We start from the raw sequence: 20,484 nt of genomic DNA on the forward strand, positions 1-20,484 counted from the left end.
ACGGATACATGGAGTCCTGCACTATTGATACACTTTGATGTCTGACAACAGCTGAGCCCCCGGGTCCATCTCAGAATGATATGTCCTCCAGCTTACCGTCTTCCTCCTCGTCATGCTTGTCCTTCTCATCCTCTTCCTCCGTCTGGTCTTTCGCCTCTTGCTCCCTGAGCTGGGTTCTTGCCGCACCCTTAAGTCCTGCCGTCGCCAAGCCAGTTCCGCTAGCCGTCACGAGCACATCCCCGACCACAGTGCTCACGTTCTGCACGCTCGTGCCTGTATCCTCCGCCACCGCCCTTGTATCCTGCCCGAACTCGTTCTCTACTCGCACGCCCGCCGCGTCTGCCACGGCCGACTTGACCTCGGTGGTGCCCGCGACGTATCCATCGGACGTGGTGTCCCAAGCATTGGACACGGAGGATAGCGTCTGCGTTGCGGGCGTGGTGGTCGGTACGACGTGCGCGGCGATCCATGCACCAGCCTGTCCTGCGGCGGAGGACACGAGCCCTGTGACGCTCCCGACCGCGGACGTGAGCGTGCCCGTTCCAGAGGCGCTGGTGGATGCCGCTGAGTGCACTACGCCGGGAACTGGTAAGGGGGCGTCGGTCGGTGGGTTCTCCGCCGAATAACTAGCCATGGATGTCAGAGCGCACGGACGGCGAGAAGTCGAGGGACGCACTCTGATGTTGACTTTCGGACAGTCTGTGCGACGTTCGCAGAGCCCTCGCGCATGCTCTTCCCAACCTCGTCCGCCACAGCCTCGATTCCCTCCTTAAGTAGTCCATGGTGCACCAGAATCTCCTCAAACTGTGTTTGGAGCTTCTCAAACGGAGATCCCTGCACTGTGACGCCTTCCGGAAGGGTGATCTTCACGTAGCTGCGCACCAATGTAGAACTCAGCTGACCCGCGACGTGCTGCTAGATAGCTCACCCTCCCACTTCACCCCCAATCTCCGGCGTGAACACATAGACCCTCTCGTCGTCGTTGATCGTCCCGAACGTCGTCGTCTTGAACAAAGGAAATGCCGCACTCCCGACGGCGAGCGTCAGCAATGGGTGTTGACTCGCTCCAGTCGCCGACGGCGCTGCTGGGGCAGACACCTCTGACTTGGTTGTCAAGACCAGCGTGAGATCCCCGCGCCCCAGTTCCGCGGTTGTCTCTCCAAGAACGTGGGCGGCGACGCAGTCCGGGATAGCCAGCAAGACTTCTGGCGACTTAGTTGCTTCTCCGGACATATCGGCCGTATTCCGGTTGTAGATAGGTTTGCGTAGTATGGTGACGATGGCTGGGCGTCGATAGAAAGGTGGTGGTAGCAAACAGAGTGTGATGGCTGGTAAGAGGACGCGGCATACGCGATGCAACAGAGTACTCCACTTGCTGTGAATAACGAGGGTAACCCTAAATAGAGGATTTCGTCGTCATAATATCCTAACCCTAGTTCAGGAGTGGAGAAGTTACGGGCGAGAATAAGCAACAAACGAAGCGACCGAATTTCCCCAGTGCGTAAACCATGACTCATATGAATACTTATGATGGTGAAGCCTAGTGTCACATTACCAGCGATTATATGAGTTGATGCCGAGTCGCTACGTCCGTTCAGCTGGTTATAACTTACACGAATACCTATCGAACATCCTAAAATGTGTACACATCCACGTCGCTCATGTCCCCCTCCGCGAAGGCCATCGACTAAACAAACAACGCCCATCAGCAACCGTGGAAAAAGGCATTGACAACTGAAACCACGACATACCTTCATCCCGATGATCCTCTCATCGTCAATCATGAACCCAGAATATTGGAACTTGCCCGACCGTGTCGTCGCGGAGTAAGGCAAGGACGTGATCACGTCTTCCTGGAACACAGTACCAGCCGGGACGCGCGAGGGATCCGTGACGAGCTGGTATCTGTTCGACGACCCTTCCGGAAGGACAGTGTGCTCGATCCTCTTCGGGTGCACATTGAAGTCGAGCACGCAAACGGTGGACTCCAGCACCGGCCAGGTAGTAAAGAACGGTGGCAGCACGACGCGGGTCCCGTGTACGTATCTGCAAGCACTCTGCATCAGCATCCGCCACCATCACAACCAGACGCCGCACACGCACCTCAGCCACTGAAAGTTGACGTTATGCTCCAGGAACCGCGTGTTCTCCGGGCCCCACGCCTTCCAGTTGTGCGCAGCCCACGGCCGCGCCTCCCCCTCCGGCGGGAGGAACGACATGAGGAACTTGTTCAGCACGAACATGTGGAACCGCGGCCCGCGCTCGCCGTAGTGCAGCGACATGAGATGTACGCGCTTCTCGCGCGCGGTCGTGAACGCACGCCCCGGCGTCTGGTACCGCACAAAGGGGCCCGAGTGCGTCGCAAAGTGGTGCGGCTCGTGCCCGACCCCGAGCGGCGGCAGTCGCAGCGTCGCGACGTGCGACGACGTGTCCCCTGACGGCACTGCCGTGCCCGGTCGTCCGCTGAAGCTGTAGAGCTCGATGGACCCCGCGCCGGATGTCGCCGTGACCATGTATGCGCGGCTCGAGAGGAAGGAGAAGTCCCAGGTGCTCGCGGGCATGCCGTCACTCGTCCGTTTCTGCGAGGACCGTGAGATGGCCATGCGGTGCGAGCGTGGAGGAGAATACTACGTACGACAACCACCTCCGCCGTCTGCCAGTTCCAGATGATCAGCCCCGGCCCGTGCACCCAGAAGAACATCCCGACAACATCGTCGACGATCTGGATGAACGAACTCCCCAGTTCGAACGGGATGGGCGCGACGAGCTCCGGCAGCGCCGCGTGCGGATGTCGCGCATTCGTACTGATCGTCCGGAGGTAGATCTGAATCCGAGTCTGAGAGTTGTCGCTGAAGGATAGGTGTCAGCGGATCATGGACACGTCACGAAGGCTGCAACAGGCAGCGACAGCTACATATAAGGCCCGAGCGAGTCGGCGGCCACGGACACCGGCCGCTCTGGAATGCGGTGCACAAGCTCCGAGGGCGCGCGACACATGAGCCGCCGCCGAGTAAGGCTGGCAAAGTGCCGGAACCTTGTTGCATGACTGAAACACTCACCCGTTATCCGCATCCACGAACGCTATGAGGTCCTGTGAGGGGTCTATCGCAAAATCCCTCGTCGCTACTCCGATGTCCTCCCGAACTAAGCTCCGTGGGGGGTGTGCGCGTGTAGGGAGCCACGTCGCATTGAGGTGGTGAGAGCCGGGTCCATACAGCGGGGCGCCGCTCATCATCGACTTTGCAAAGACTCCGTCGACGAGCTCGTATGCCTGGCATGCCCCTGGGACAGACACGGCAGTGCGGCTCATCCAGTCCAGCGTCCGCCATCTCTTCCTCCGGTCCAGGAGGAGTGCGAGACGTTCCGCGGTAGTCAGATTCACGCCTACTCCGTCTACCAGTCCGTCGGCGGCCAGTTCGATCTTGTATTGAAGTTCTAGGGAGCGTTTCACAACGTCATGGAACGCCCTGCAGACCTTCGAAAGCGTCAGGATAGCTGAGGGGTAGCATGCTCATACCACTCACCGCTCTACAGGTTAGCAAGCCCTTGTAGTCAAGATAGCTGAGGATCGGGATGACGATTTCGACGGGCAAGCAGAGCATGCGCGACGAGGAGTATAGCGATGGGAGCATCATGGCGGTAGAGAGTAAGACGATGTGGGTACGAGACGGAGCAGTGTGGAAACAGTGTTGCACGAGCAAAGTGCACAAGTACCTTGCATGTAAGTAAGTTCCGCGTAATAATAGACCGGCCGGGGCGTCCAAATAGTCTCGCCACGAGCTTTTACGTTCACATGCCCAGCCAGTTGCGTCACGCGAAGCCTCGCTGTTTAAGCTTGATCCTTGATTCTGGCACATGAGCGTCATTCCCATTCAGTTCCTGCCATGCACTACGCCTGAGATGGTTAGACTCACAATCTGAGCAGACTCGCCCTGCTCCAACCCAGTAGGAGACTCCGGTCCTGTCTTGAATTTGCCGAAGATACTCGCGGTACTTGATGACCGGCTAGAAGTCGGATGGGAGCCTCTTTCAATGTGGGTTAGATTTGGGTAGCCCGAGTGCAAAATGACGACTTGGTAGCATACCTTGTGAGTTCTGGTCCAGAGATGCGGGGCGTAATCAAGCCAAGTAGACTGGATATTCAGGTTGGTGGTGGTGGTGGTGGTGGTAGTAGTGGTTATACACGGACTTCAAGGTGCGAATAGACTCAGAGTGCCACAGCCCACGATCGAGGAATCACGGTCTTAGGGACCAAACACAGCCAAACACGACTCCGGGTCCCGATCATCATCCTGCTACTTAACTGATCATACTAGTCTATACTAGTACTACTTAGTACTTAAGTACCAACTGCAGAACTTGTCAAACCCAACCCTAGGCTATGCAGATACCGCGACGTACTAACTGTCAGGCGGACCAGGGCGAGCTCCAGTACTCCATTGGTCAGAGGCCGCACCTCGGCGAGTCGGCATGGTCGGACAAAGGACGCAAGGCTTGGATCCGCACAAGATGTCGTCAGTAGGCCTGCCAGTGTGCCTTCGCGCAGAGGGATGTGTCCTTATTATGAGGGACGTATGCTGCTGTACAGCAAGAGCTTACATCGCATGTGAGTCTGTCCTTCTACTTACGAGCCCATTGAGGTCGTCGCGTCATGTCATGTTCACCATCTACCTTCCCCATCAGCAAGTAATTTAACTGAGATGCGTGCACGTTAATTTGCACGAACTGAGAACACGAAGTACGTGGATGAGAAAATAGAAGCACTACTGACATTCACGAGCAGCTTCAGACAACCGCCATCGGTCCGCAAAAGGCATTTTAGGGCACCGCCCTGTATACGTACCGCCGCGCTTCTCAGTTTGTGAAGCACCTGGATCATCACCGGGTCACTCGGCCAGTCAAGGTATCACAGAAGTCCTCTAATGTGCCTCGTATCGCCTCGTTGGGTCTCCGGGGAACAGAATGTGACAGATCCGATCGAGGCGCGGACCATAGAGTGGCCTATTACTTAACATGTACCAGACTCAATCTCGACATCCTCCACCTCCTCTACTGTATCTACTGTACGCCTATCCGTCGAAACGCACGCGCCATGGATGGGTCGGACTACCAAGGAGAGCAGTGTCCCCAGTTCGGTCGGGCAATGCACCCCTACTTCGGGCTTGACCCAGGATTCGCGAACCTAAACCACGGTAACTACCTCCACCGCCTTGGCTTAAACCCAGAATATCACATACTGACCAGTGCAATGAATCAGGTGCTCTAGGATCCGTCCCGCGCCCAGTCGCCCGGGCGTACGAGAGACTATCTGAGCAGGTAGAGGCCAACCCGGACCGCTTCATGTGGTTCGAGTACTGGCCTAAGCTGGATGAGGTCCGCGCATCCGTGGCGAAGCTTATCGGCGCGAGTCCGGATGAATGCGTCTTCGTGCCGAATGTCTCGCATGGCGTCAACACGGTGTTGAGGAACTTCGCGTGGAACAAGGGAGACTTCATAATGATCAGTAGGTCATGGGGGTAGGACCTTCGCTGAGATGCTAATGCGCGTGGCAGCGAACTGCTCCTTCGACACGATCAGTGGTGCTGCGCACAACATCTCCGACATGCCACCTCATCCGACCGTCTCGGAGTTTCCTTTGCACTTTCCGGAGTCGTATTCGTCCATGTCGTCACGCTTCCGGGATCATCTGAGGTCTTTGAAAGTTAAACAAGCGCAGAGTGACGGCGACGCCTCGAAGAAGATTGTAGTCATTATGGACAGCGTGCCTTGTGCTCCGGCTGTCCTCATGCCCTGGAAGGAGATGGTCCAGATATGCAAGGAGGAAGGCGCTTGGAGCCTCGTTGATGCTGCGCACTCCATCGGACAAGAGATAGGACTCGACGTAACGAAGGCAGCGCCGGACTTCTGGATATCAGTAAGCAAGCCGTACGAATAACGTGGCAATGAAGCTAAAATGAACACTCAAGAGTTGCTGCAAGTGGTTGTACGCCAAACGTCCCTGCGCCGTGTTGTATGTACCCAAGAGGTGCGTGGGTCGTGTTGCTAGAGAACGTCTTGACAATAGGATGCAATCTAGGAACCACCACATAATCAAGACTGCCCTGCCGACAAGTCTGTTTTACCAATTGATGAAGCCTTCTGGGAGTACCCTCGTGGAGACGTTCAAGTGTGAGCTGTATAGTATTTCGCAATGCTATCGCTGACTAGATGTCTCGCATAGGGCCGGGGACCTCGGACATGCTCACGCCGCTGACTATCAAGTCCGGTACGTATGCGACGTCGTTGAACGCTACATCGCCTCACCTGTGTTGGTAGCACTGTCATTTAGAGCATTCCTAGGAGGCGAAGAGAAGATCAACGCATACTGTCATCAACTCGCTCTCGCCGGAGGCAGACGTATGGCCGAAATCCTCGGAACGAGCATGATGTACTCTGCCGAAGACGAGGAAGGGTACAATCTCAACATGGTCCGTATGAGCCGGTGTATTGCTAAGTGACGTGGGTGTCGTCGCTCATGTGACTGCACAGGCCAACGTGGAACTTCCCATACCGTCAACGGTACACATGTCGCTGGAACTCATGCATACGTTCCAGGACAAGCTCATCAACGAACACAATACTTACTCTACACAGTTCTATCATAACAACAAGTGGTGGACGAGGCCGAGTGCGAATGTGTTCAACGAGGTACTTGTCCCTCCCAGCTCATGTATCACGTTCATGGTACGATGTTCACAATTGTACGCAGATAGAGGATTTTGAGAGACTGGGAAGGGCTTTGGTGGTTGTATGCAAGGAGATCACCGACAAGTTCGGGATTTAGTGTCAACTCAGGATACCAACCACGTTGACCATCTCAACTTAGATATATGCAGCCTCAACACCCACCTATCAGGATGGGACAGGAAGTTTCTATTATATGAGCTCTATGTACACTACTACACATCAAGCCGTGCAAGTCATGATCAGAAAGCATTCATCAAACGGTCAAATTCATGACAGACGCTACACCTGCGTCGCAACGTAGTCATGCAGGTTCATCTCGTTCGCTTCAACCCCGGACTCCCTCCCGCTCTTCGTGTCAATATCCGAGGTGAGCCCTTCGATGGGAGGCAGCTCTGGACGCATGCTGTAGGTCGTATCCCGCAAAGGGTATTGTACCGTAGAGTGTACTTGCTCCGCCGCAACCCCACGGCAGACGCGGATGATGATCATGTCGTATTGGATGCCCGCAAGCTGTAAGGTCTGATGCAGTCGGAGTCAGTTATGAGGTGAGTGAGGTGTCGACGTTTGCCAATGGGGGACTCACGAGGTCGGACACGGGATAGACCGCGTTGCTCCCAGCGAAGTTGACGATGAGCAGAATGATACCGGCGAGGGTGTACATCACCGCGGACTCGACCAGGATCTGGCTGAGCTGCGACCATCTCATGCGGTCACTGCTGGGGATATGATCATGCTTCCCCGCCTTCGCAGCAAGCATCCTGGCAGATGCATTTTGGAGTTGGCCAACACGATAGAGGATGATCGCTATTATTGGCCTCCGTAAGTAACGCGTGCTGACAAAGTCAGATGGACACTCGCCTGTCGTGATGATGTTCAGAGACACGCCGAGCGCGATAAACGCGTTCAGGAAATCTTCAATCTTCGCCGCGCCCGCGAGGTTCGTCAAAGCGTCAAACGTAGCGCTGTAGTAGATCTCCGCGGCTGCAGATGCCAGACTGGCGGCCCAGATGAGCGAGGGAAATACGACGATCAGCCAGTTCCGGTTGTAAATCACGAAACACCGGTGGATCTGGTCCAGAAGGGGCACAGGTCGGTCGATGAGTGTAAGAACTGTGGTGTGCGTGAAACCCGCGTACCAATGCCATGTCCGCTGTCAAGATTGCCAGGAAGTTCCATACGCTCTGTAAATCTCTTTAGCACAGCATTCGGCGCATGGCGAAGGAAGGCTCACCCGCAGGACGGTCGCATAGTCTGATATCTGGTTGAAAATCTCGTTGGAACCACCAGGACCGGTGTAGTAGATGAACGCGGTGAGGTTGCGGTACACGCTGAACGAGATGTCCAGCGTTCCCCAGACGAACAGTGCGATTGCCCAGGTGAGGAGGGTGACATTGACCCGCCGCGGACCACCCTTGGCTGTCTCGAACAGCGCCCATACGCATTGTGTGAACGTGACGATTTGGATGCCCCAAGTGACGCTCTCCATGAATAAAGCGACCAGCTCGGCCTCGCTGATAGGGAAGGGGGGCATCGTGGGCGACCGCTGAGAGGTACGGCTGACGGTGCACTGGGATTCGGGACGCCATGATTGAAGGTATATATGGCCTTACCTCATCTGTTAGGTGACTGCGAAGTGAGGGCAGAAGGAGCATGAGGCACGCATGCCAGCGTCACCCTGAACTTCTTCCGGGGAAAGACTGTCAGTGTCCGGCGCAACGCGCTTCATGCCTGCCTAGACGTTGCCATTCTGCTCACTTTCTGGATGTCCCTAGCACCCGTATCGCAGTCGACAGGCGACGGGCAGTGATACCCAAGTGATACCTGATACCAGCAGCAAAGGCCGGTGCCAGTGGTGAGACATCGTTCGAATTTCCGAAAGTAGTTCATGAATGAAGGTTCATTCAAGAATACGCCAACTTAGCTGACAAACTGGCGCACCTGATAGAAGCCAAGATACATCGCCGCAATTGACCAAGGACCCTGTATGTAGGTGGAGCTCCTCGATGAGTGCTGTCGGGGATCGCTGGGTACCAGGCCGAAGGAACTCCCACCGCATGTCTGCTGTGCGACCATGAACGTCTCGCCCTCAAACGCCCACTTGTTCGCAACTACCACGCATACCTTGACCACGAACTCCAGTGTCGGGCTGGTTGTCATGCATTCATGAATGGCGCGATTTGTGAAGTTTTGCAGACGTCCCAATGCCACAAATCGTAGCACTGGCAGTCGTATTGACAGCCACTCGACGTAGACAGTGACATGAATGATGAACAGTGGAAGTAGTATGGTCTTTACGAGACTTGAAGAAGAGCGCTTCAAGTTTGAATCATGCGAATTGACGTCTTCCGACTCTTCGCGACCAGTGCTGGTTGTCAGCCTGCAACGCCATTTCAATTGTCGGGCCAAGCTCACTGTGACACTGCGAAAAAGACATGATTACGAGCATGTATGTGGGACTCTGGAGGTTAGAGCTGCTGCAGGGCAGGAACTTGAAGAGGCTGGAGGCTGCCGCGGTGCTCTCGGCTTTGTCCGGCGACCGCTGTGTGGCAGCTTCGAGCTCCATGTGTAATCCAGCTGCCTCCAAACCGTACTTACTACGAACCGTAGGTCCAATGGACTCTACATTTGTGTCGACAGGCTACATTTCGATAATGAATAGTCGGTCGGTACAACCCAATCGATCGTTCTGGAAATGCGTCAGCGCACAAAGACTAGCATTACAACGCGATGGTACATCGAACAAGCCAAGTCTCAGGTATCAGGTATCGTGCCGACAAAGTAGACATATACAACAGTACAATTGGCATCAAGAGTGTCCCATCTACCCCACTGTCCAAGAAAAGAGTGTGTATATCAATCCGCAAGGAACTCAAACGTAGTCGTCATCGATGCCCGCGACCCTGACGGTCTGCACGAACTCGTGCGGGCTGCCCTTCTTGCTCTCGATGTCGGAGAACGAGCGGAGCTCCGTGGACAGGCTCGTGTCCTGTGTTACAGAGATCTGCATGCCCGGACGCTGCTTGGAGCGATCGAGCGCGCGGAGGTTGAAATGCATCGTCTGCATGCTCGTCTGTGCCTCGACGTGCTCCGTGGAGATGCCCCGGCCTACTCGGATGAGGATCAAGTCGAACTGGATGCCAGCGATTTGTAAGTTCTGCGGAGATCGGTGTCAGTGGATGAACAGTGTGATTCGAGGTCGACGTACGATGTCGGAAGTGGGGTATACGGCGTTGCTGCCGGCGAAGTTCACGATGAGGAGGACGATGCCCGACAGAGTGTAGACGAGTGCGGACTCGACGAGGATCCTGTTCAGCTCGGACCACTGCAGCCGGGTGCTCACAGTCGTGCCCCCCGAGTTCTTCGAGAAGTAGCGAGCAGAGGCGCGGTGAATCGCGTTTATGCGGTAGAGGATCAACGCTACCAGCCACGATGAATTCGATGGTGTCAATCGACGTTCCGCGGCACTCACTGGTTGTTACGATGTTCAGCGTGACACCGCATACGATGAACGCGTTGAGGAAGGGCTCGATCTTCGTTGCCCCAGCCAAGTTGGTGGACTTCCCAAGTGTCGACGTGTAATATGTCTCTGCGCAGGCGCACGCAAAGCCGCCAAGCCAGATGATAATTGAAGGAATGACGAATATCCACTTCCGCCCATAGATGACCCAGCAACGATGGATCTGTCCACGATGAGTTTTACAGAACCGGATGTCCGTAGATGGCTTACCAGAGCAGAGTCCGCGACGAGGACGGCCAAGAAGTTCCAAACGCTCTAGTGGTCCAATAATATATTAAAGCGACCAATTTCCGGGCACAGGAATGAAACCCACCCGCAAGACGGTGACGTAGTCCGAGATCTGATTGAAAACAGCATCCGGGCCACCCACTCCCTTGTAGGACACAAAGGCTTGAAGATTGCGATGAAGCGCGAACGCAATGTCCAGCGTCCCAAACCCAAATAGCACGATCGCGTATGCGAGGAGGGGGATGTTGAGCGGCCGTCTCGTAGTCCGCGACGTGCTCACAAGCGTGTAGACACAGATGACCATAGTCACGAACTGCATGCCCCACGCCGAGCTCTCCATGAAGAGCGCGACGAGCTGCGCTGCATCGATGCCGAAGTCCGACATGGCTGGGGTCCGCCAGGCGCAGCGGTGCTCGGGCTCTGGACGTAGACGAAGGCGTTTCCAGCGTGCTGAACACGGGACTACCGCTGGGCGCGTTATAAGTATGCGTTCTGCTGCGAAGACAACGACAGATGTGGACGTCACAGGTCAGAGTGGTGATAGGCACAAACCTTGTGGGGCACTTGGTGTCGCTTTCCCCCGGCCGCTCATCCGCGCGCAGCTCGTTTCTCGGAATGCTCATAACCAAACAGAGCACGGTGGCATGGGAAGGGAAGCAGGGGACACCAGGAAGAGGCCCAGCGCGCTGAGCGGAGCGCCTTCTGCTGCTTCGAATGGCGCGGGTCTGCTACTTACTATCGTGAGAAGACCCCGAGCGCTGTTGAGCTGCTGTTCGAAGCCCATGACCAGCAGCGAATAAGAGGTATCCGGAACGGAACACTCAATGACCGAGGCAACGATGAGAGTATGTCGCGTCGGACGAGTAGTGGCCATAACGGTCTGCGCCACAAAGTCGACGCTTGAGGGCGAGCGTGTACGAGGGTGACACCCGAAGTACACATTCCCCCACTGTTCGTCTGACACGTTCATCCAGGGACGTTTCAGGTGGAATGGAATACGAGAACAGACAGGGCGTATGTTCTCCGTGTATAGGTTTAATGGCGGAGTCCAGCCTCTGTGCGCGGAGGTACAGAAGCCAACTCGTCAGGTACAGAGGCTGTGTCCTAGCAAGTCCAAGAGTGTCAGTGACATGTACGACTGTCATAGATCTGCTCACCGGCGGATCAATACTGCTGTCCTTCAATCTTCCACAACTAGTATCCTCTGCGTATAAGGCAGCCTCAGGCTGCAACCGCCTCCACCGCAATCATCGGCCCTTTAGTGATCGTAGGCATATCATCGGGTCACAGACGGGGTAGTATATGAGGAATATTTTTTTTTTTTTTTTGGATGGCTTATCGCGGGCCTTGGCAACTGACAATTGGTCAGCCCCGACGGCCCAGCCAGCGGGCAGGGTTATCCTACCTATGCTTCCAGGGAAAAATGCTTTTGCGCACGGCTGATCAGGCCAGTGTGGGGCTCGGACTTATCCGGGGTCTGTGGTGGCGCAAATCCCGGGGTCAATACCCACTAAAACCCGTGGGACTCGCGTCCAGTCTTCGTATAGGCCTTGCTCGTCTCCTATTGTGCCGGTCCAGGTGGCCCAGACGAGTCTATTGTCTTTGGCGAGGTGCCCGAATCGTTTGCTGGTCGCTGTCAGGTCTATCTGGAGTCTCCTGTTTACTGTCGCGAGCCAGTGTCGCGATATTTCCTGGTCCGTATGTTTCCAGTCTGCCTCGTCGGCGTGTCCGATAACTCGCTCACATCTCAGTTTCCAGATCAGGAAGGCTGCTTCTGGGATTAGGATCGCCCAGAGGCGTGCGAGGTAGTTCTTTGTTTTTGAGTTGTCCTGACGCGGGTACAGTCCGACACTGGCTGTCAGGATGTCTGTCTCGGTCGGGGCCCTCCATGGCTGCCCTTTCCTGGTCCATAGAGCTTTGGTGAGTCTCCATATCCTCTTCTGCCCGGGCGCTCGGCATCGTGTGAGGATGTGCTCCATGTCTTCTGTCGTGCCGCAGGTTTCGCATATTGCCCGCTCCTCTAGGCCCGGGATGTTTGTCCAGTACGTTCCTACATGGTGTACGTTGTGTATGTCCTTCCAGAGGAAATCTACTATCTTGCGGTGTATCTCTTTGTTCCGTATGCTTCTCCACACGGTGTCTCTAAGGGCGCTCTTAAGCCCGAGGTCCGCGAGGCGGTTCAGTGTTCGCTGTTCATTCTTACATGAGCTCGCGCGCGTTGCGACCGTGCTGGTCGCGCGGATTCCTCTATACGCGGTCGCTTGTGATAGGGCCGATAGCTTTGCACCGGAGAGGTTGAAGGCTTGTTCGATGGCAGGGGGGACTTCTGTTGGGGTGCTGTTGGTATGTTGCTCGGCGGATTTCTGGAGCGCTAGGGTCCTCAGGTTATGTTCTTCGTTCGTTGAGGGTTCCTTGAGGGTTGTGGGGGCACATCTCTGTCGGAGTTGGTTTACTAATGCTCTGGTGTACGTCGCGTTTGCGACTTCTATCCATCCCTTGTCTTCCCATCTTGGGAGGTCAGTTGTGAGGGCCTTGATCAGTTGTGGCGAGCAGAGGATGTGTAAGGGGGCGTCCTTGGGTGTGTCCAGGACCGCTTTTAGGGCCGCGACGATCTCGCCGTTGGTGTGGTGGTCGTCGTGTGGCCCGGCGGTTGGCTTGACCCATAGTGCCCGCGGTACATCCCCGGCGAATAGGGCGAGGCCAGTGGGTGTGTGGGTGTATGGGTTCTCTGGTGGGGGTCTGAGGCTCTTCGGGCGCCCTATCACGCACACGGTTGTTGCTTCATTTGTTGAGCAGGCAGCTCCACGCAGTGGTGCGCCCTCACAACTTACCTGAAAGGTTGCTGATGCTTGATGCACATGCAAGTACTTCGACTGAAGGTACTGGGGATTGAGCTATGCTACTGGGGTCCTTATATACATGAGGAGACCGCTTATCTAAGCTACTGTATAGTACGTTCCCACGACATACAAGGTAAGTGGCGTAGCCATGTGATAACACACAGATGACATCATAGATGAAATCACGGACCCGGAGCTTCCCATAGAACCGGTCCGGCCTGTGATTGAACCCGGCAGCCCGGTAGGCGCCTTCCTAGTTCAACACTCCCCCTCGCTTAGTGCGTCGTAGACTCACATAAGCGTACTAGGCGCATAACGCTGCCAATGGTGCTCTAGGACGATTCATAGAATCTGAGTCCGAGCATTCCTCTAAACTTAAGGAATTTGACACGGCCTAAGTTCTTGGTGAACAGGTCTGCTGGATTTTCATCGGTACTGATGTAGAAAAGCTCGACTTGCTTCTCCTCAATCAGTTCCCTGATGTAATGGTAGCGTATGTCGATGTGCTTCGACCGCCTCTCAGTTACAGGGTTGGAGCCGATGAATATCGCTCCTTGGTTATCCGAGCAGATAGGGAGTGCGCCAAGTAGGTAACCGATCTCCTTGAGGAGCATCTTAACCCAGACGACTTGGCGGCTACAGTCGCTGAGCGACATGTATTCAGCCTCAGTTGAAGACAGTGCAACCGTCTTTTGCCGTCGAGACAGCCAACTGAACACTCCGTTCGCCAACTTCATAAAGTAGCCACTCTGAGACCGTCTCATCTCTGGGTCATTGGCCCAGTCAGAGTCTGTGCATGCCGAGACACCTTGTCCAGATTTGCCGCTGTATACAAGCGCATAGGACTTGGTACCCACGAGGTAGCGGCAGATATATAGCGCTTTATCCAAGTGGTCCTGTGACGGATTCACAGCTTGTTGTGCGAGTTTAGTCACGGCAAAGCAGATGTCAGGTCGAGTTCCGAGCATGATATATAGCAAGGAGCCGATGACGGTCTGATACCGGCTTCGAAGCGCAGGATCAACCGGGCCAGTGTGCGGCTCAGGTTTGTAACCCGAAGGGAGTGGAGTAGGCGCAGATTTTGCGTTCTGCATGCCACAGCGCTGCAGCACAGTCTCAAGGTAGGCAGTTTGGTCGAGATGAATCTTGTCGCCTTTCCGAGTAATGCGCATACGCAAGAACTCCTTGACATCACCTAGGTCGCGACACTCCCACTTCTTCATGAAGCGGTTCTTGAGTTTGGCTACAAGGGCCTTGTCTTTGCCACAAAATAGGGCATCATCCACATAGACTATGACTAGGACGAAATGTCCGTCTTTCGTCTTATAGATGAAAATTCCGGCGTCGGATACAAGGCGTATAAAGCCGAGTTCCTTGAGAGACTCATTTAGGGTGCGCCACCACGCTAACCCTGCCTGTTTGAGTCCATAGAGAGCACGCAATAGCCGGAGGACTCTGTGCTCTTGGCCTTTGACTTTAAAGCCTTCAGGCTGCTCCATGTAAATCTCCTCGTCGAGTTTACCATAGAGGTACGCATTACGGACATCGAGTCCGGAGATGTGCATGCCCTCGAGTGCAGCTAGCGCGAGTATAAGGCGCACGGTCTCAAAGCGAACAACTGGAGAGAAAACCTGATCGTAATCGAGGCCTTCAATCTGGGAGTAGCCTTTTGCGACTAGTCTAGCCTTCTTTCGACCGTCAGTTTTGACGTCGAAGACCCAGCGGTTTTTGGTAACCCTACGTCCCTTAGGACGGTCAACCAACTCATAAACACCACGCTTGCGCAGAGCCTCTAACTCTTCGCGACACGCAGCTTTCCACTTCTCTTGCTCCTCTTTAGGTAGCTTCGAGATATCACGGAATGTCCATTCGCGTACGCTGGACTTCGGAGAATCTTGGTCAACTAGTGGTAGCGCTTTTGCAAGCAGCATGTTAACCAATCCTACTCCCCCTTCCCGGCATAGTTGTGCCATGAGTAACTCCTCGACTTCGTCGTCGTCAGAGCCCGTGGAGGATCCAGAAGGTTGGTCTGGCTGTGGATCAGGCGCAGAACTAGGTCCGGGAACCGATTGCTGCCTTGACTGTGGTTGAGAGCGGGAGCTACCCGGCTCTTCTCCGACAATCTTTTTCCATTGCCCCTTCTTTTCGATCTCTTTGTATATTTCTACGGGAGTCCGTTTCTCCCCATAGACATTCCCTGGGCGGGTTACTGGCTTCCGCTCTCTCCCTGAGCGCCGCGGCGCATCATCGCGCGCTGGCTCTTCCGGAGGTTGAGGCGGCGGAACTGGACTGGGCGCCCTAGGCTGCTCCTGAGCATCGTCACGCTCATTGTCCGCTCCCTTTGGAAGGTGATGAGAGGGATGATCGTTGTCATCGTCATCATAATTCTCCTGAGAAGTGGGTTGGCGACCCGCTTGGTCAGGTCTAGGTGCAGATTGCAACCTAGTGTTGCCTCGCCGTTTCATGTCCGGGCATTTTGGGAACATGAGTTCATCAAACAGAGCGTTCGATGAAGTGTAGAGCACATTATTAGGGCTGCGCATGAATCGCGCCCCATGCCCTCCAGGGGCAACTCCGAGGTACACCATTAACTCAGATTTCCGAGATAGTGTATTCTGACGCACGTCTTTCGGTATGAATACATATGCGCCGCACCCAAATATTCTTAGGTGCTTGATGCTGGGAGCCTCGCCATTCAACATCTCATAGGGGGTACGCCATTTGAGACGTCGGACAGGTGTCCTGTTGTAGAGATGAACAGCGTGCTCAACCGCAAATTCCCACCAGGATTCAGGTAGACACGCTTCATGGCGCATGGCCTCAGCTTTGTCCATTATCGTCCTGTTGAATCGCTCCGCTCTGCCATTCTCCTGAGGAGTGTGCGGCGAACTTTGCAGGATCTGGATACCCTCGTCTTTCAGCATTTTGTCGAACGCTTCGGACTTGTATTCTCCCCCAGCATCTGACATCCACTTCTTAACCTTCTTGCCGTACTGGTTTTTGGCCATGGCTAAGAATTGGCGCGTGGCCGTGATCGCAGCACTCTTGTTGCGCAGATTCACTGTCCACGCATTGGAAGTGTAGTCGTCATAGTACAGGATGTAGTACCTATACTTATGGTAGGAGTCGATGGGAAACGACTTCACATCAGAGTGAATGAGCTCGAAGGGCTCTGTCGCTCTCAACGTAGATGGCGGGAATGCTTTGTTATGCATTTTCCCTTCCGCGCATCCTGGGCATATAGGATCCTCCCTAGGGAACTCTATCGAAGGTGGGAAACCCTCGGTGTGTTTCTGTGCTTGCCGTAGTACGTCCTTAGAAGGATGTCCTAGGCGGCGATGCATAGTGTGGTAATCGACAGAATAAACTGTCTGATGGATACTCATTGCGTCCTGTGAAGGCAAGGACTGTATTTCGAATATCGTTGAACTAGGGTGCCGCGGCGTGAACACATATAGTGGTTCACGCGCTCCTTGTTCATAGAGGTCGACGTGCTGCGCACCACCGCGCACTGTCATTCCTTCACGGAGGAACGTTCCCATGGATAGGAGACGTTGATGAAGACCTTGGAAGTAATAAACGGGAAATAATCTGGTTGTCGTATGACTACCATCGTCATTCTCAAAGTTCAAGAAGACTGTCCCACGCTTTGTGCATACGGCAGAGCCGTTTGCGGTCGACAAGACGATTGGCTCACTGAGGTCCTCAATCTCAGCAAAATCATCTAAATTGTTGGAAAAATGTAATGATGCTCCAGAGTCCAACATCCAGGAGTCTGACGACTCAACCGGCTCTGGTTCATGCCAAGCCTTAGCTTTTCCCTTACATTTGGTGCACGCAGCGAAATCGCGCGAATGCCGACAACCAACTGATTTGTGCAACGAACTACTGATATATTCATTCGTTACACTGCGACTACGACTGCGAATACTACGTCTCTTTAAAGTAGACCTAGTGCGTCTACTACTACATGCGGCTGTATGAAGCGCAGGGTTAGTAGGTCGCTTGGGAATAGAAGCTGAAGGGACTGACCCAGCATCAAAGTCCTCTCCTAAGCCGGCGGCGTTAGCCAGTTCGTCGTCGATGTCGTACTGACCGTCTGATCCCCAATCAAGTGGATCCTGAGTCGTAGGACCTTCGTCTTCGTCGTACGAGTTGTACGTCCCGTCCATGATCGCGTCGATCGCATGGCCTACTTCAGAACCATGACGAGAGCGTTTGGACGCCCGAGATTCTGACTCCGAGTCGGAGAGGTACTCCTCAATCCGAGCGGAATTGTCAACGACCTCAGACAACGTTGTGAGACGCTGTGAGGTGCCAGAGACGTCAATGTCTTTGGCGAGCTCGAGGGCACTCTTGAGCCACCGGTGAGCATTCTTGCTGTGGCCGGTTTTGGCGGGACGGGTGGTGACGGTGTGAGACTTGCTGCCCGAAGGCGCTATCTCGACGACTTTGGAGGTGGTAGGACCCGCTATCGAAGCCTGCGAGGCGAGATGCGCATGGTCCATATGATCTCCCTGGTTGGCGCGGGACTTAACTTGCTTGCCGCTGCGTTTACCGCGCTGCTTGCCTTTGCCCTTGCCTTGACCTTCCTTCGCACCGCTGCTGCTGCTGCCATCCTGGCGCTGCTGCTGCTGGTTGAAGTTTGGTTCGCCGTGCTTACGCTTAACGGCGGAGATCTTCTTCGCGCTCTGCGAAGATGACGCCTGCTTGCCGCCTTGCTCGTAGGCAATGACGACAGACTCCCGGACGTAGTCGATCTTCATCTCTGTAAGCTCTTTGGCTTGGAGGATCGTGGTGACGACGGTGTCGTACCGGGAGGGCAGCGCATTTAGCGCTATCATCGCCCGCAGTGGAGCGGGGATGTCGATCCCTTCGCCCGCAAGCTTGTCAAACGCAGCTGCGATGTTAGCGAACGTCGGGTTCGGGTGCTCGTTCGGAGGGATCCGAGCATTGATCGCTGTCCTAAACTCCTTGTAAACACCGGCGGGGGTCTGCTTGTCATAGAGCGCCTTCAGCTCGTCCCAGAGGGCCTTGCTGGTCGTCTTGTTCTTGACGGCCGCCTTGACGGACGACGTCAGGCGAAGGCGGATCGACCCCTGTGCCTTCTGATCGCGCTGCAGCCACTCGTAGTAGACTGAGGGATTCTCTGTGTCCAGAGTAGGCTGGGGCCAGGTCGAATTGACAATGATCCAGACCTCCTGCGCCATGAGGAAGGCTGACATGGATTCAGCCCAGGCGCGGTAGTTGGAGCCATCGAGGATGGGGACAGCGGTGAAGAGGGTGTTGGAGGCCATTGGTAGAGGGTTTGAAGTGATAAACTCTGTAAATGGGGAATACTGACAACAATGTCGTCAGCCCTCTACTCAATGACGAGTGCAGCCTTAGAGGCGCAACCACCGCTATGGTGCATGTGCTGGGGATAGCAGCAACAGAGTTGCGCTAAGACCTGCAGCGATGTACGCGCATAGTCCCCCCTGGCTTCAAGCCACTAAGGCGAAGCCACAGGTAAGCTGGTGCGCACACTGAGACGCAGCCAGTGAGGCGCAGTACTCAGGCAGTGACCAGGGCTCATAACCTGTTGAGCAGGCAGCTCCACGCAGTGGTGCGCCCTCACAACTTACCTGAAAGGTTGCTGATGCTTGATGCACACGCAAGTACTTCGACTGAAGGTACTGGGGATTGAGCTACGCTACTGGGGTCCTTATATACATGAGGAGACCGCTTATCTAAGCTACTGTATAGTACGTTCCCACGACATACAAGGTAAGTGGCGTAGCCATGTGATAACACACAGATGACATCATAGATGAAATCACGGACCCGGAGCTTCCCATAGAACCGGTCCGGCCTGTGATTGAACCCGGCAGCCCGGTAGGCGCCTTCCTAGTTCAACATCGTTCTGTATTATTCTCCCGTTACGGGGTCTTATGGCTGGGGGTTGCTCGTGTGTTCTTGGATCTACGAAGACTCTGAAAGCTTCGTCGACCTCTCCTCGTTCCGTGATTGATGGGTTGAAGGTGGTGGGGCCTTTCTCCTGTCGCGCTCTCTTGTTGGCCGACATACGTCTCTTCGTGAGGGTTAGGCCGTCCGGTGTTCGGTCCAGTTCGGGGTTCCACTTGGGGCGCACTTGGTCTAGGAGGGTTACGGCCGCTTTGCAGCATCGTGTCGGGGCTCGGCATCCTGCGGCCCTGTCGTCTTCGCAGGCTTGGCAGGTGCAGTCTCGTGGGACGAAATCGTTCGACATTGTCAGTGCTGCTAGGAGGCATGGCCTCCTGGTTAGTTTGAGCAGGTCTGCCACGTAGGTGACTCCGTGTGTGTCTCGTAGGCAGGCCCCTGACGGGTTGTTATTTAGTCGGCGTAGGTGTTTCGTGGCCCCAAGGTGGTACCATATTGGTAGGGCCAACTTCACTCTCCTGTCGAGTTTAATGGCCGCAAAGCTGACGTTGTATTTCTTCGCGGTGTTTAGTATCCGGCGCAGGTACTGGGGCAGGCTTGATCTGCCGTGCGTTGCTGGCCTCCATGATTGTAGAAAGGTGTTGATTTGGGCTTTCTCTTTGATTGCGCCCGCGTCTGCTGATGCGTTTCGACTTATCAGGATGTCAACCACGTACGCCCATCTGGGGCGGTTGTTGCTCAGGTTGAGGTATCTCTTTATCCAGATTAGGTCTATGGCCTCGTTTCTTGCATGTATGCCTAGGAGTCCAATCCCCCCTTCTCCGGTTGGCTTGGATAGAACGTTCATGGCGACTCGGGGGCGGTTGCCGTCCCAGATGAAGGATCTGATGCGCTTCACGACGGCGTCCTCGATCTCCTTTGGCATCCCCTGAACAGTGGTAAGGTACTGTGTCATTCCCCCAGGACCCATCTGAACGATGTGTTTCTTCCCCATTAGGGATGGGTGGCATTTGCCCCAGCGGGTTAGGAACTGGTCTATTTTCTGTAGGGTCGGGGTCCAGATTGCTATCTCGTCTAGCTTATTCCCTATCCATGCGCCGAGGATCCTAACAGGCTCCCCGTCCTGGGCTATGTGAACGTTTTGTGGGATTAGGTCGTCCGCCCTCATTGGGTTTATTTGTCGCGTTTCGATCACTTTCTTCCGGTAGTCTTCACTCCCTACTGGTATGACTTCTGTCTTGTCGTCGTTGAAGCGTGCACCTGACGCCAGGCACC

General features: G+C 55.0%; 6 protein-coding genes across 6 annotated transcripts; 1 reads left to right on the forward strand and 5 right to left on the reverse strand.

The window, feature by feature from the left end:
* Nucleotides 1–70: 70 nt before the first annotated feature.
* Nucleotides 71–3,632, reverse strand: C8Q71DRAFT_702214 (uncharacterized protein; the record flags this gene model as incomplete). The annotated part of the gene is made up of 10 exons (XM_047920236.1): nt 71–626; nt 677–912; nt 937–1,223; nt 1,279–1,375; nt 1,752–2,046; nt 2,104–2,375; nt 2,445–2,579; nt 2,636–2,849; nt 3,060–3,475; nt 3,525–3,632. The coding sequence occupies 10 exons, from the start codon at nt 3,630–3,632 to the stop codon at nt 71–73; spliced, it is 2,616 nt and encodes an 871-aa protein (XP_047782619.1).
* A 1,460-nt stretch (nt 3,633–5,092) lies between these two features.
* Nucleotides 5,093–6,823, forward strand: C8Q71DRAFT_854999 (pyridoxal phosphate-dependent transferase; the record flags this gene model as incomplete). Its single annotated transcript, XM_047927131.1, has 9 exons — nt 5,093–5,192; nt 5,258–5,503; nt 5,553–5,914; nt 5,967–6,025; nt 6,077–6,168; nt 6,221–6,265; nt 6,316–6,467; nt 6,529–6,687; nt 6,749–6,823. 9 exons carry the CDS (start codon nt 5,093–5,095, stop codon nt 6,821–6,823), a joined length of 1,290 nt encoding a protein of 429 aa, XP_047782620.1.
* C8Q71DRAFT_890987 (uncharacterized protein) lies at nt 6,764–8,520 on the reverse strand. The gene is made up of 4 exons (XM_047928656.1): nt 7,958–8,520; nt 7,863–7,907; nt 7,310–7,795; nt 6,764–7,245 (listed from the first exon to the last, which is right to left on the reverse strand). The coding sequence occupies exons 1-4, from the start codon at nt 8,255–8,257 to the stop codon at nt 7,006–7,008; spliced, it is 1,071 nt and encodes a 356-aa protein (XP_047782621.1). The 5' UTR covers nt 8,258–8,520; the 3' UTR covers nt 6,764–7,005.
* A 1,075-nt stretch (nt 8,521–9,595) lies between these two features.
* C8Q71DRAFT_855001 (uncharacterized protein) lies at nt 9,596–10,856 on the reverse strand (the record flags this gene model as incomplete). Its single annotated transcript, XM_047927132.1, has 5 exons — nt 9,596–9,880; nt 9,932–10,143; nt 10,196–10,406; nt 10,454–10,498; nt 10,557–10,856. 5 exons carry the CDS (start codon nt 10,854–10,856, stop codon nt 9,596–9,598), a joined length of 1,053 nt encoding a protein of 350 aa, XP_047782622.1.
* Nucleotides 10,857–11,937: 1,081 nt separating this feature from the next.
* On the reverse strand, nt 11,938–13,113 carry C8Q71DRAFT_701790 (ribonuclease H-like protein; the record flags this gene model as incomplete). The annotated part of the gene is made up of 1 exon (XM_047920208.1): nt 11,938–13,113. A coding segment is annotated over one exon (1,176 nt), but the record flags the coding sequence as incomplete, so codon positions are not given.
* Nucleotides 13,114–19,273: 6,160 nt separating this feature from the next.
* On the reverse strand, nt 19,274–19,783 carry C8Q71DRAFT_682287 (uncharacterized protein; the record flags this gene model as incomplete). The annotated part of the gene is made up of 1 exon (XM_047919763.1): nt 19,274–19,783. A coding segment is annotated over one exon (510 nt), but the record flags the coding sequence as incomplete, so codon positions are not given.
* Between the last annotated feature and the right edge of the window lie 701 nt (nt 19,784–20,484).

The sequence above is a fragment of the Rhodofomes roseus genome (genome assembly GCF_022264815.1).
Source record: "Rhodofomes roseus strain CIRM-BRFM 1785 chromosome Unknown C8Q71scaffold_4, whole genome shotgun sequence".
Classification (NCBI taxonomy): Eukaryota; Fungi; Basidiomycota; class Agaricomycetes; order Polyporales; family Fomitopsidaceae; genus Rhodofomes; species Rhodofomes roseus.